Genomic DNA, 14,442 nt, shown 5'->3' on the forward strand with positions numbered 1-14,442 from the left:
TCCCCGAGGCGCAGGCAGGACACCGTGCACACACACCACCAGGTATGGACTGTTTAATCTTGCACCCTTGTCTCATAGTTGATCATCAAGGATGCTCTTCCCACGTGGCAATATCCCCTGGACCTCCTGCCCCCCTCCAAGCCACACACTGCAGTCTGGACCCGTCCCCAGAGCTGCTGCATCTGAACAGCATTGCCAGCTTGCAGGAGCCTCTGGAAAAAGCAACCCAGCAAGCCCATGGGTGAACCCCACTGCGAGTCACACCGTCAGGGGTGGAAAATGGTGCGGGGAACCCCCAGCCCTGCCTGGCACATCTCTGCCCGCTACCCCGGGTGCAGGCAGGAGCCAACCAGGCAGACGGGGCTTGCTACCCGGGGCCAGACACAGCACCAGATTTGGGGTAGACAGGCAATGCCCTGGGGAGGGGATGCACAGTCATAGCCAGGAGTTTCTGGGGGCACCTTGAACTGTTTTTGGGGTGCTGCCTGGACCCCATCCTGGGCTGCTCTGCTTGCCCTTGCACCAGGGCACCGTCCTGCTCTCGCAGGCTGCCAGGTGGTGGCAGATCTGGTGGACACATCCGCAGGGGACAAGGGGACAGCATGGCCCAGCCTCTGGCTGTGCCACCTCTCTTACGTCCCCGAGGAGCGAGGGGCTTGGTCCCTCTGCCTAATTATTGATCCCGGTTGTGTCCTCCTCACACTGCGGGCTGCCCGTCCCCCTGCCAGCACCAGCCCCAATGCAGCATGGGAGCAGAGGCTGCTCAGCGCGCTGGTCCCCACAGTGATTTGCAGACATCTCGGCAAGGGCATCAGCCATGGCCTGGCGGACAGTCTCTGTCAGTTTGGGGACATCCTTTGGGCTCAGGCCCTGGGTTTCTACCTTGGGGAGGATTCGGATGGTGCATGTCCCTGGAGAGAGAAGGGAGAGGCCGGGGATGCTGTTAGATGAACGCACCAGGAACCAGGTCTTCTGACCAGCATCCTCCACCACCAGCTGCCGCCCCACACTTCAGTGTCCCACAAAGAGACCTCCAAGCCCCACGTGCCTCATCCCCACCGCCAGCCCTGCCTTCCAGCAATGGGGCTTCTTGTCCATTACTTACCAGAGGTGAATTTCTTATCCTTGGAGCTGAAGAAGTCCCGGTATGGGGAGATCACCATGGGGAAAATGGGAACCTGTAGGAGATGGAGGGTCAGGGGTGTCCTCCACACAGACCCCCTCCCCAGGTGGGACTCCAGCTCTTGCCGTGCCCTGGGCTTCAGCAGGTCCCTGTCCCCAACCTGGGCCCTGCACAGCAGGGTGCCTGTCACTGGCGACTGCAGACCCCAAAAGACCCTAATGTCCTCCATCCCGCTGCCCAAGGGTTCACGCCCACCCCACTCCATCAAGGGCAAGTGGAGGGGGAGGATGGCCTTACCTGAGCCTGCACGGCCAAGTGGAAAGCCCCGCGCTTGAAGGGCAGCATGGATTTGTCCTGGTTCCTGGTGCCTTCAGGGAAAATCAACACTCGGAGCTGCACAGGACAGGAAGAGACACAAGCATGGACCCCAACCAGAGCACCCTGGGACCTGCTATGTCAGTCCTCCCCACACCCCCTTGCCCCATCAGTGTTTGCTCCCCAACTCCCCCCTGCTGCCAGCCCCCCTCACGTTTTCACGCCGTATGGTCCTGGCCGTCTGGGAGATGACATCGATTGCATCTTCTCTTTTGTGGCGGTCGATGAAGATGATGCCACTGAGCCAGCAGGCCCACCCCACGGTGCCCAGGTACATGAGCTCCTTCTTGGCGATGGGCACACAGTGGTCAGGCATGACCTCCACCATGCCTGGAGGATGGATGGGAGAGGAAAGGATCTGTCCCTGCCCAATGGCACCCAGAACCAACAAGCCCTGTGGCTGTAGTGACCTGGCATCATCTTCCATTGTCCCAACCCTCTCTCTGCAGCATACTCATAGCCCTGAGCTCCTGTCCCATCAGCTCTTCTGGCCTATGGCTACCACACTGCCCTGTACAAATCCTGGTGCCAGCCTCACTGGGACACCCCAGGGTGGGCCTGGTTCACCCCTGCAGCACCCCAAAGGCTGCCCATGCAGTGATGAGCCCCCTCTCTCCCTTGCACATACCCATGAGGTCAAGGGAAGCTTGGTGGTTGCAAACTATCACATAGGGCTCCTTGATGTTCAGGCGCTCAGATCCCCGCACCTGCATCTTGATGCCATAGAAGTGTTTGAGTGGCAGGATCGCAGCACGCAGGAGCCTAGGGCAGAGGAGTACATATGGGGAGCAGATCGACCCAGAGAGGGGCTGCTTGATTTTTTTCCAGCCCTTCACAATCACTCAGGGAGCGAGGTGCAAGATGGACCAGGGTAGATCTGGTCTACATGAGCAAACAGTGTGTCCCAAGGTGGATCTGTGTTCAGCCTCAGTGATGCTTTGCTTTTCTAAGCACATTTGTAGCTCCATAGCTCAGACCTAAACTTGTAACCACCCCCAAGGTGGGACCAGCTGCTGTCTCAGTAGTAGAAGGTCTGTGTTGGAGCTGCTGATGAAAAAGAGCAGCCAGCACAAGCTGGTGGGAGAGAAAAAAAAAGGTTTTTTGATGTCAAGGGATAATGGGAAAGCAAAAAGAGAAGGGATGGGATGTGTGCCTGCAGCCAAGGTGCAAATCATCACATTCCAGTGAGGCCAACTGTCTCTGGCCAGATGAGCCTCACCTGAGGTTGCCCCAGGTGCACAGCTGGATCTGTGTGTGCGGGCTGGAAACCCAGACACCAGGCTCGCAGCCTGCACTGCAGATACCTAAAGCCAGAGGAGCTGGATTGCAGCCGAGAGGTGCTGAGCTGTAGACGGATGAGCACTGAAGACGGACATGCAGAGGAACAGTCTTGAGACAGACAGATCTACAGGGATGTGGATGTCTGCAAGGACTGTCCCTGCAGAGCAGCGCTGCGGGCACCAAGCTTTGTGCTGCAGGTGGAGGGGGAAGAGAGCAGGGAAGGGAAAACCAACTCAGCTTCATTCATTAGAGGAAATCACAAAGAATAGCTTCACTGGACCTGCGGTGTTGGGAAGAGATGGAGGTTTCATCTGTGCAGATGGAAGGGATGGAAGAGTGGTGTCACCATCCAGGGAGGGTTGGACAGGAAAGATAACATCAGGATGGCAGTGCTGATGAAGGGTGACGCTCAGTATGAGAATAACAAGAGTAATGGAGGGAGGATGGAGCAATGGGGATTGCAGCACCCACAGTGGAGATAAAAAACAGGTATGCTTTTGGTGTTGAAATGGTGCACTCTCCAACCCATGGCATGAAGAGCACCCATGCCAGGGTCTGCACATCTGGCAGTGACTGGTCCCAGGGAGCCCACAGGGGACAGGGCAGGAGTCAGGGCTGTCAGCAAGAGCTCAGCACCAGGTAGGGATGAGAAGAAGTTTGGGAGGAGAGAGTAGACGCAGGCACAGATGGAGAAGGAGGCATGATGCTTAGAGGGTCCGTTGTATCAGAAGACCTCCCATCCCTTGGGAGACGCAGGCTCAGAGATCCCTGTGTCTGCAGAGAAGCAGAACACTTGTGGCAATGCCCCAAAGCCAGAACTAATGGCAGGAACATGCTCCAAGCCGGAGGCTTTGGTATTTGGAGGCTGAGGAGGAAATGGTGCTGGGCATGCTGCTCCGGTGGAGGATGGCTGCAAGGTGTTGGTGGGACAAGATAAGGCAGCGTGAGTCACTGCTGCGTCACGCCGGGTGTTTCTACTAAGCCGGAAGCGTTTGTGCCAGGGCTCGGAGCACCTCCGGATGCGTGCATGTGTGCACAGCATTTCTGCATAGAAAGGACAAGGGACAGAGGATACACAATGGACTGATAACATCAAACCTCTGACCGTGCTCCTGCTGAGGGCCCAAAATCCATCAGCACAAATACACGATGGCTGGAGCTCAGCAAATACCATAAGCTCAGACATTTTTCACTCTGACATAATTATATCCCTTCTGGTATGCTCTCGTGCCCAGGAATCCAGTAACAAGATTACAACATGCTTGAAAGCAATCAGACCATCCTTTTGTGATGCACAGTGATGTTATCTCAGCTGCCACCACCCTTGAGCACAGCCGACAGCACCAGCACACGACTCGCTGGGATGTGACTGGGCCATGCCCAACAGCTGATGGCACCGAGACATCCCAAAATCCCTCTGCCAAAGCGCAATCCCCGGGGCTCCCACTGAGCAAGACCTGGCTACACAGCCAGACAGATGGTGATGGGTGTGCATTTGCAGCCTGCTAATGAGTGTCCCTCCACCCTCTGCCAAACCCCCCCTATCACCCACCCAACTCATGACCCCAATGTTGTGATGGCCAAGAATGATCCCTTTTACACTACTTCATCCTCCAGGGATGACTAGTCCCGACCCAGCCGGCCACCTCCATCGTGGCATAACCCTCCCTGGGCATGGCCAGCACCTCTTCACCACACCACAAGATGCAGATGCACCCTTCATTGCCACAGGGACATGACCACAGCCCTCACTGTGACCCCAGGGCTCAACCACCAGCTGTAGCACAGCTGGGGGTATGCCCAAAGCAAGAGAGAGCGTGTGTCCACAAGACCACATGAGCTCCTCCATCACAGCCAAGCCCCAGCCATTTCCACATCACAAGCACATATCCCCAGGCCGTACTCACTTCATGTTCTCCACGGAGCGTCCCCGAAAAGCCGCAAAGGGGGACAGGAGGGTGGCCATGGCCACAATCCAGCAGTTGAAGAAGGCAATCTTGCAGAAATAGTGGAAGGTGGCATTGTACCGGTAAAGCAGCAGGGCTGCCAAGGGGAGGAAGAGCAGCAGCTCCTGGAGCAGGACCACCTCCATCATGCTGCCCCAGCGGGAGGATGCTGGGCAGCTCAGCCCACGTCCCTGGGAGCAGGGCGAGTGGAGCAGGGGATGCCGAGGAGCGTGGCAAATGAATCAGGTTATCAGCAGAGCAGTGCGTGGGCGTTTGGGGCTGGTCCAGAGGAAGGTGCTGTGTGTATCTCACCCTGTACAGAGGCTTGAGGATGGACTGGCCGAGACAGGAGGCAGGCTACCCCACCAAGGGTGGAGAGTGGTGGCGAGTCAACACCAAGGACCCTGGGTCACCCAAGGTGTCACTGCTGATAAGTGCCCTCCTGGGCTGTTAAAAGCCATTTCAGTGCCTTCGACTTGATGCGATCAGATCTGTTGCCCACAGAAGCATCCATGCTCTGGGCACCTCTCGTGGCCATAGGGACCCCAACCCTGGGAAAGGGGGATCTCAGCTGGTAGGGACAGCAGGAACTTGGGTTCATGCCCATCACCCCAGCAAGGCTTGTCACAGATCCCTGTTGGCATCGTGGCTAATCCCCAAACCTCACCCTGCAGAGTATCAGATTATTGGAAAATATCTCCCTGCCTGGGTCTGCAGCAGGCACGTGGTGCCACTGCTCCCCATCTCCCCGCTCCACCCCAATGTGGGCTGCAGGAGCCCCTCTGCCCATCCTCTTCCAAGGCCCAGCATCTGCCACCAAGGTCCAAGCAATGCCACAGGGGTCTGAGCCCTGCCACCCGCCCTGCTCCCACCCTGGGCTGAAGGAGACGCCAGCCCTCACCCCAGTTTGCAGCCAGGGGCTGCATTGCGTTAGATGTTTACATAGGTGCAATTAGCATGCACAGGGCCGTAATTAGCCTCTCCTCCTGCTCTGTTGCTTTTGCACTGGGCGCGCAGGATCCAGGCTAACTCTGGGCTGCCCTGCGGAACCTCTAATATGGCTTTTAAAAAGCAAGTGCTTGTCATTGCAGAGATAACTCCGGCCTGGTCTCAACCACCAGCAGCATCTCCCAGCCCAGCCGTTCCATGTCCCAAGCCCTGCCAGGAACATCTGCATGCTGCTGCCCAGACCCATAAATTCATCTCTGACACTTGGCACAGGAGCCTGCAAGCAGAGAGCTCCGCTCATGCCTTCCCATAACAACCCCACCAGGGCTCTGGGGCAAACAGTCCCATTATACCGTGCTGGGGAGAGGCATCATGTCACCTGGGTCAAACCCAGCAGTCCTGCCCCTCATCTGACACAGCCTACCTTCAGCAAAACCACTCTGCATCTCCTCTGCTCCCTTCCCCTCCATGCCCACGGCTGCTCTTTCCACTCACACCTCCTCCCTGTCCCTGCTGACGTGGGTGTGAGCAGATGCCTTTGGGCTCCTGGCTGTGCAATGAGCTCCATGCCAGGAGCCAGCTGAAGGGTGCCATGGTTCAACCAGTGTGACCCAGAGAGGGCTCCAAGGGTTGCTTCCACCACGGGTGTTACAATCTCCATTGCTTCATCCTCCCATTATTCTCATATTCAAGCTAAGATTAGGTCATATCTTGAGCTCACCCTTCCTGTCCACCCCATCCCCAGGCGACTCCTCTCCTCCTTCTTCCCTTTCTGTATATGCGGATATACCGGCATGGCTTCCCATCAAACTCAGCTCAGCTTTTGGATGGTCTCCTTCAGTTCTGCTCTTGCTGCCCTGCCCGGCCAGTCTCGCAGCCTCTCAGGGTGCTCCCAGCTGGGGATGTGACTTCATGCTGCAACCCAACATGGCTCTTTTGCTCCATATTGAGGAGCTGCTTCTCCAGCTTCAGCAGGAGCCAGGCTGAGCTTCGCCGCAGGGGAAGATCTGCCTGTGCCAGAGCACAGCTCAGTCCTGGGCTTGGGGAGGATGAGCCCTCCTTTCCATAGGGACCCCAGGAGAGAGACAGGGCAGTCCTCATGCCCAGTGGGGGCAGAAGGAGGGGATTTAAGGTGTAACTGCCTGGGCGCCATCCTTCTGCAAGGTCTGAGCTCCGGGTGACCTCCAGCCCTGAAGTCTGCTAGGAGCTCTGCTCTTAAGGCAAAGCCTCCTGATAACTGGCCTGTAACCCCACTGGGGTCAGAGCAGGGCTGTCACCCCCAAGCGGGGTTGGGGAGGTAGCAGAGGCAGGGGACAGCTTCCAGCACCCAAAATGCATCTGCCCCTTTTTTCCTGGTGAGCAGGGAGACACTGAATCCTAGGGAACCCCATGCTCACCCATGCTGCATCCCATTTATCAGGCTGCTGCCCTGACCACATCCCCACCAGGAACAAGCTGCGATCCAGATCCAGCTCTCCCCATGCTGTGCTCAGCCAGGAGCATCCCTCTCTGCTTCCCAGCACCAGCCACCTGCAACTCCCTGTATTGCCCCAGCACCCACATCAGACACTGATATCCACCCCCCGCTACTGGGTGCAAGAGGCTCATGCACCCCCCCAGCTGGGAGGGAGCCCTGCGCTCAGGCACAAAGCCAGCAGTCTGGGTAATTACAGATGCTTAATTAGTGACAGCAGGGTGGTTTCTTAACAAAGCAAATTAATTACAGGCAATGTGCTGCATTGAGATCTGAAGGGACTAATGAAGACCAGGACCACCTGGACTGGCATCACCCCCCCCACCCCCCCCCACCCACGGGGACACAGCACAGCTCGTGCTGCGGAGTCTGCATGGCTTGGCAGAGACACGTTGTCCAGCCGGGACTGGGATGTCACCACTAACCTGCTGGGGAAAAGCCCTCTGCAGAGCATGGAGACAAAGCCTGTTTCTGTTTGGGGTCATGCTGTCACCTGGGTTTGGGGACAGGCTTCATGACACCCCCTGCCTCGGGGTGGCTCGCCAGAAGGAAGCCAACGTGCCCAGCAAAATGCATTTTGCTGGGCACGTTGGCTTCTTCCCAGCGAGTTACCCTGAAACTGTGGGTATCATGGAGCACCCATGCTCAGCACCTGCAGGATCTTCTGGGGCTGAGGGCTGGGACGTGCAGGAGAAACCATCTTGGGAAGCAGGGAGCTCACAGCCTCTCCTCCACCACGTCGTAGTACTCTGCAGAGAGAAAAGGGGACCTGGAGGATGTGCAAGGGCCACCTCCCGGATCCAGTGGATGGAAGCAAGAGGGAGGGCTCAGCCTTTGACCGGGGGCTGCCCAGTTGATGCACACATGAGGGCAAGATGTCCCTCACTGAGGGACATGGGGAGAACGTGTTCTTACCCGATGCTGGTGGGACGTTGGCTCCCACGGTCCCCGTGGCGCTGGGGGGTGGGGGTGGGGGCACGGCACTGCTGGAGAGGAGCAAGGACAGGAATAAGTGCTGGCCTGGTGTTGCACCTTGTGTCCCAGCCCGAGCTGGAAGTCCTGTTACACCAGGGGCCGCAGGGACACACACACAGCCCCACGCCGGGTGGCACAAAGCAGTGCCCTCGTTACTCACACCTCGCCATCATCAGCTAATGAGCCTGTGCCCAGGTACCGCATGGCCGCCGGCCCCTGATCCCACACCGGGACCGGCCACGCCAGGATAGGAACAGGACCAGGGTAGGGGACATAGTGATGGTGGAAAACCACAGCCTCCTCTTCCTCTCCGGTCTGCAAAGGCACCGCCATCGCCTGCAGGGAGGAACAAAAGGCAGGGCTGTGCCCGGCCCCTTTCAGCAGCCATCTCCCTGGGGCACTACTCCCCAAAGCACCAGCGAAAGAGCTCCCACGGAGCTGCGCTTGGCTGCGATACCGCTGGCATGATGCAGCTCTCCCAGGGTCCGGCTGGGTGGGCTCGATCCCACATAAAGCCCCGTGGTCGGCTGGCATGGGAACCTGGCTGCTGGGGACATGGGGAGGTGGCAGCCCCACAGATGGGACCTCAAAACGCTGCTGGGAAGAGCCTGTCTGATCCGGATGCTGAGATGCGACAGGCAGAGTCCGGTCTTGGCCAGTATGGTGAACTGGTGGGCGCTGGGCGGACAGCATGGGAGGGTGCATGCCTCGAGGTGCCAGCTGGCAGCAAGTGAGGCAGCTGCCCTCAACCCAGCTCTCCCCGCCGCCCCCGCCGAGAAAGCAGCATTTGTTTCCCCCCACGGAGATGAAATGTTTAATATGATTATGGTTTGAGATGGACTTTTAAATGAAAGCCCTTGCAGAGCCATCCTGACTAATGAATAGGGCTCGGCCTCGCTGCTTGGCCACCGCAGACCAGTGCTGCACCCTGCCCATGCTGCAGCATGCAGGGAGGGTCCTGGCGCTTCCCAGCTGAGCTAAATTGCCTCTGAGCAGCCTGGATGTGATCTGTGCTGGCAGAGCTGGGGGTCAAACAAGCACGAAGAGCCTCAAAATCCCAAGGGGCTGCAGAGCCTGGACTGAGACAGGCTGAGACCACCCAGCTTCTGGGCCCAGAGGGGTCCCACGCTGTGCCAAAGTGAGACGTGGGCATCCCGCTCTCCTGAGCAGCTCTGGAAAGGTCCTGTTGCCTGTCTCTTTGGTCCTTTTTGTCCTTTGGTCCTCTTCAGTCCTATGGTCCCTTTGCCCATCCAGCATCCCTGACCCTTACCTGGGCAACAGCTGGGGATGGCCCGAACCCGAAGGACGTCAGTGCCGATACAGCCAGGCTGTTCATCACCACTTGGTGCATTTGGGAGTTTTGAATCATCATCAACTCGATTAAATCTGCCGGAGAGTAAGGGGCTCTGCGTCAGAGAGAGATCAGAGCAAGGGCATGAGAAATGGCCATGGGATGAGTGCCTGGGATGGGGCAGCACCAAGGCTTGTCCCTGTGCCCAAGCAAAGGGAGCTAAGCCAAACTCCCCCCACCCCAATTTGGAAGGCCCATGTGGCACTTAAAAATTATTTTGCTTGGATAAAGCTTTAAAATAGCCATATTTCAGCCTTTTCTTATTTGCAAATGTGATTAAACATCTGGTCTGGCTTGCTGAAGGCTGCTCACAAAAGGTGATTAGTGGTGCTGGAGGCATCAGACTTTCCGCCCATTCGGAGGAGAATTGCTCTGGTCCTGGCAGCGCTCAGCGGCTTGGCAAGCCTCTGCCTTGGCACCAGGCAGCAGAGCTGGTGCCCTGGGGGTGGCACGACATGGGGAGCATGCCAGGGTCAGCTTCCCTTTGCACCACATCATGCATGGGGGAGCTCAGAAACCCCCCAAGGAGGCAGGAGCTGGGGCTGGACCATGGGGGCTGATCCTATCTCCATTCCCAGGGGCAAGCACCTATGGAGCTGGGTCCAGGAGAGGGGCAGGCTGAGGATGCTCGGTGCCTCCCCAGCCCCTGCCTGGCTCTGCACGAGGAGCTGGGACCCAGAGCAGCCGTGCACGTACAGGTTAGCATCCCAGGCCCCTTGGCTGGATGCCCAAGCTGCGGTGCAGCTGCTGAGGGCAATCCGGCTGCAGGGAAAGCGCGGCGTCTGGCTCTGCATCCCCATTAAAATATCCCCATTTGCTGCAGGCATGAAGTTCCCCTGCAAAATGCCTGTAAATCTGCCGCAGGGGCTGCCTCCGAGATCCCGCTGGCTTTGTGCATGAGAGCCATGAGCCCCCGTTAGCCGGAGCCATGGGTAAAAAGGGGTTTGGGCATCCCCATATCCCACATGCCAGATCCCAAAATGCTTTCACAGCTGCAGGGACAGGCTCCCAGGGCACCCATGAGGCAGTCGACCCTCCAGCGAGGAGCATTACAGCACAACCTGGGAGGTGGCCGGAGCCGGAGCCACGAGGAGGGAGCAGGCCAGCAGCCAGGCATTGAACCAGGAGGAGAAAGCACACGAAGGGCTGGCGGCTCTTAATGGATCCCACCCGTCCCACTGGAAAGCCAGCCAGTCCCCACCGCAGGGCTGCAAGGGGCTGGGCTGGGGTCTCCATTTCTTCCCACACCAATTTTGAGCGCGCCCTTTCCTCTGTGTATTTTTAGAGACAGCTCAACATTCTCCCCACCCCACAAGGCTTCACGGCTTTGCCCACAGCATGTCCTGGAAACCACAAGTACCCCCCTGCCTCTGCTGTCTGCTCCCCAGCCCAGATTGCTGGATCCTGGGTTGCGCAAGGTTGGGTGAAGCCTCTATAGGCAGTTGGTCTTTGCTCCTGCCTGCTGCATCCCACGGGCTCTGGGGCTGGCACGTGTCTCCCTCCAGTCCCACCTAGCATGGCCAAGGAGCCCATATCACCCTGTCTTTCCCTGGCGAAGCTCCCTACACTCACATGAAATGGGGTTTTGGAGAACAAAGGAGGTGGATTTCAAAAAACAGCCCAAAACCATTCCCCAGGAGCATCCTGGTGTGGCCAAAGCCAGCCCAGACTTCAAGGTTGGTAAAACCACCAAAAATTGCATCTCATGGGGCAAAGCAGCCATCAAAGCATGGTGTGGCCAGCCCTGGGAGGCTGTGGAGAGGGAGTGCAGCCCCCTTACCTGCCCCTCATACTGAAAAGGCTGGAAAAAAAAAGAAGATGAAGTTAAGCTGGTTTTAACGCTGACCTCTACAACATCAACCATCACGCACCTCCCCGGACGTGCGGGGGTCTGGCAGGGGCGTCCAGGGCAGCCACGGTCCTGGGAAGCTGCTGGAGGATCATCACTGGCTGCTGGGGCACCGGCATGGCCCCACCAGATCTCCCAGGTCGGAGCTGAAAGGCAGGAGGGGAAGGAAAACCCCAGGGATCTCCCACTCCTGCTTTAATTTAGTGCCCTGTTAGTGCAGCAGCCAGGGCAGAGAGGGGAGAGGAGCTGGTGGCAGGGAGGAGAGCAACGCTGGCCCCGGGGGGAGCAGGGATGAGAGCCTCAGAGGAAGAGGTGGCTTGCACTGACCCCCCTCTTTCCAGGGGTGCAGCCATGCAAGCCTGGATGACTTGCATGCCTGGCAAGTCCCAACCCCTGGGGACGCGTCCCCATGCAGAAGTGGCCTTTCCTGGGGCCCCAGGGTCTGCAGGGAGCAGGGAGGCATTTTGCAAAGAGCAGCTTTGCTGTCCCAGGCGCCAGTGCCCACCCAAAACCGCGACCCCATCCCCTCTCTTCTCCCACCCCATCCCGTTTTCCCCACCCTACCCTCATGAGCCTGATTATCCCATAAATCCAGAGACAGAGCTGCTCTCCAGGGCTTACCCTGTGCGGGATGACATATGTCCATGCTGGGCTGTCCCCCCAAACCCCATGGGGGTCCTCCGCTGTCCCCACCTCCATGGCTCTGGCAGGCACACGGACGATGGGACGAGCAGAGCTGCTGCAGGCAGCAGGACTCGTTGCTATAGCTGCTGGGGCTAAACAAACCCTCCCTGGAGGCCTGGCCGACAGAGGAGCGTCCCTGGGCTGGTTTTCCCCGCAGTGTATCCCCAGGATAACCCCCCCACTGCAAAAGGCTGTAGGGCAGGGATGGCTTGTGCCCCCCAACGGCATTTCTGAGCCTGCAGGACAACCTTCCCTGCAGAGAAGCGTCCTGGAAGCAGGGGGCTGCAGGTTTTTCCAAGCCCTGCTACTGGTCCCAGTGGCAGGGGAGACCTGGACCCAGTGCTGGGGCTGCTCAGCCCCACTGGCATCTCACAGCTTTGGCTTTGGGAGCTTTCCTAAAATCCCGGGTCTCAGGACCCTGTGGTCTCCACAGGTCCCATCCATCGCAGTCAGTGGGAGATGGGTCTGCTCCTGTCCTGTGGCTTGTGTTCTTGGTGCCTCAGTTTCCAGTCTCCAGGGTTGTATTTCTGAGCTGGGAGGTATTTGGGGATACAGACCCCAAACACAGCCACCCCGGGACAGAGCAAAGGTCACTCAGCTGGAGGACAAGAGGGAAAACCTGCGATGACTGCTCCCTGCTACCTTCCCCTGAGCTTTGGCAATCTGGGGCTCTGGAACATCCCAAGCCAGAGGCGATCCCATCTTTAACAGCCTTTTCTTTCCAGTTCAAGGGCCGTTGCCTTGCATTGGCTTTGAGCCACTGCCAGGTTGCCTCCCTGGGGTGGAAGGCAGAGAAATGGGAAAATAAGGATGGGGTGGGAGCTGGGATGTGCTTTCCCATCAGAGCGACTCACTCCTTGCCACGCCGCCTCTTTGATTGGGACTTGTTGAAAGGTCCTGAGCTGTGTCACCTGTGCCTGGGGGAGGGCTCCGGAACATCAGAGCAAACCTGGCAAGGTGCCTTTGCAGGGAGTGTTGGGAGACAGGTCTGGGTGAGAGTCTGGGATAACTTTGGATGTCAGGCTGGGATCGCATCTACAAGGCTCTGCGGTGCCTGCCGTCAGACTGAGGCTTCCCTGCCTGTGCCCCACAGGTTTGGAGTCTCCGTTGGTGGAGGAAGAAGGTCCTTCCACCCCATGGGATGTCCCCTTGCAGGTCCTCAGCGACAACATCCACCCACACATGACCAAGGCACAGTGGCTGGGGATGTCGCTCAGCCCTGCCGGTACCACCTGAGGTCTCGTCCCCAGGGTGCCCGTGGCACAGCGCCGAGTCCCCTGGGTCTGGCTCCCAGCCTCGTGACCACTTCCCCAGGGATGCAATGACTGGCCACCGCATCCCCCATGGAAACCCAGGCAAGGCTTAGCATGAGCACGAATCGATTGCACCAGAGCCTGGCTCCAGCCCGCTGCTCTCCACTGCCACGAGTCCCTCCCAGGATGCTCGCAAGGGGATTTGTGTCCAGCAGACCAAAACCAGCTCATGTATTCCATTTATCTCCCCCTGGCCAGAGAGTTCTGTTTGTCCAAGCTCATCCCAGGGAAACACCGTGGCTGGGAACGGTACGTCTGCGCAAAATACTTAAGCCCCAGCAAACCCATTGCAATGAAAAACCACTTTCTCCCCCAAACCAGCCCAACTTCCCGCTGGCCTCAGGTATCTTTCCTCCACCTCCATCAGCTGCATTTCCCCAGACTGCTCTTCTGGGTGATTATTTCCATCAACATTACATCCAAAATCTGCCATGCACTGATAGCACAGATCTGGGAACTTTTCCCAGGAACCCAGCCTGCAGCCAGCCCTGTTCACCAAGCGGGAACAGATCTCTCCAAAACTCTTGTTCTGCCCCAAAATGGCACTGGAGACACCCCCAGATGCCAGGGGAGGAGCTCTCCGAGGCTGGCTGCCTTAGCCTTCAGCCGTTGGCTCCGGTCGGGCTATTTTCTGCTTGATTAGATTTTGCTCTGTGTTCCTAATTTCTTCAAGTCCCTCCAGATTATTTCTCTGCCTTTTGTTATAACTCCCAAATTCCCATTATTTGCACACTTAATTACTGTGCTGATTACCCCCTGCTTCTGGCAGAGCCTGGCTTGCTCTGAACAGAGCCCGGGTATCCATCTCACTGGTGCTAATATTGTTCTTGTCCATAAGAAGGATTCAAGTGCCAGGGCGAAGGGATGAGCAGCATAAGGAAACCTTCTGCTAGAGGCAGGACAATAAGGGGAGACAGAGGACCTGCTCTGAACGTCCTCAGACCCCCCCATGGCAGCCTGAGCCCCTTTGGGGCTGTTATTAGCTGCCCTCCAGTACAACCCACAGCCCCGATGCATCTCATGCAGCGTTGCAGGACAGGGCACAGGCTGGGGGCTCAGCTATGGGCAGGGCTGTGCTTGGCTTCAGCCTGTCACTGTGGCACGTCCCTTTTTAAGTGCCCCA

At 58.0% G+C, this 14,442-nt stretch overlaps 2 protein-coding genes across 4 annotated transcripts; both read right to left on the bottom strand.

Annotated features, from left to right (window-relative positions):
- Positions 1-295: 295 nt before the first annotated feature.
- LOC104012269 (1-acyl-sn-glycerol-3-phosphate acyltransferase alpha) lies at positions 296-4,874 on the bottom strand. Its single transcript, XM_009464637.2, has 6 exons — positions 4,687-4,874; positions 2,127-2,260; positions 1,653-1,828; positions 1,421-1,516; positions 1,106-1,178; positions 296-911 (listed from the first exon to the last, which is right to left on the bottom strand). The coding sequence occupies exons 1-6, from the start codon at positions 4,872-4,874 to the stop codon at positions 670-672; spliced, it is 909 nt and encodes a 302-aa protein (XP_009462912.2). The 3' UTR covers positions 296-669.
- A 2,905-nt stretch (positions 4,875-7,779) lies between these two features.
- On the bottom strand, positions 7,780-12,032 carry PRR29 (proline rich 29). 3 transcript variants are annotated; one of them, XM_087770505.1, is made up of 6 exons: positions 11,944-12,032; positions 11,345-11,468; positions 9,393-9,508; positions 8,283-8,458; positions 8,063-8,130; positions 7,780-7,896 (listed from the first exon to the last, which is right to left on the bottom strand). In XM_087770505.1, the coding sequence occupies exons 1-6, from the start codon at positions 12,019-12,021 to the stop codon at positions 7,865-7,867; spliced, it is 594 nt and encodes a 197-aa protein (XP_087626631.1). In that variant the 5' UTR covers positions 12,022-12,032; the 3' UTR covers positions 7,780-7,864. The 3 variants fall into 3 exon arrangements, with proteins under 3 accessions (XP_087626631.1, XP_009462966.2, XP_087626632.1); XM_009464691.2 differs by having other exon boundaries at positions 8,063-8,133; XM_087770506.1 differs by having other exon boundaries at positions 8,063-8,133; positions 9,393-9,528.
- Between the last annotated feature and the right edge of the window lie 2,410 nt (positions 12,033-14,442).

Source organism: Nipponia nippon, unplaced genomic scaffold (assembly GCF_047370975.1).
Source record: "Nipponia nippon isolate SJK-2023a ecotype South Korea unplaced genomic scaffold, ASM4737097v1 scaffold_32, whole genome shotgun sequence".
NCBI classification, from domain to species: Eukaryota; Metazoa; Chordata; class Aves; order Pelecaniformes; family Threskiornithidae; genus Nipponia; species Nipponia nippon.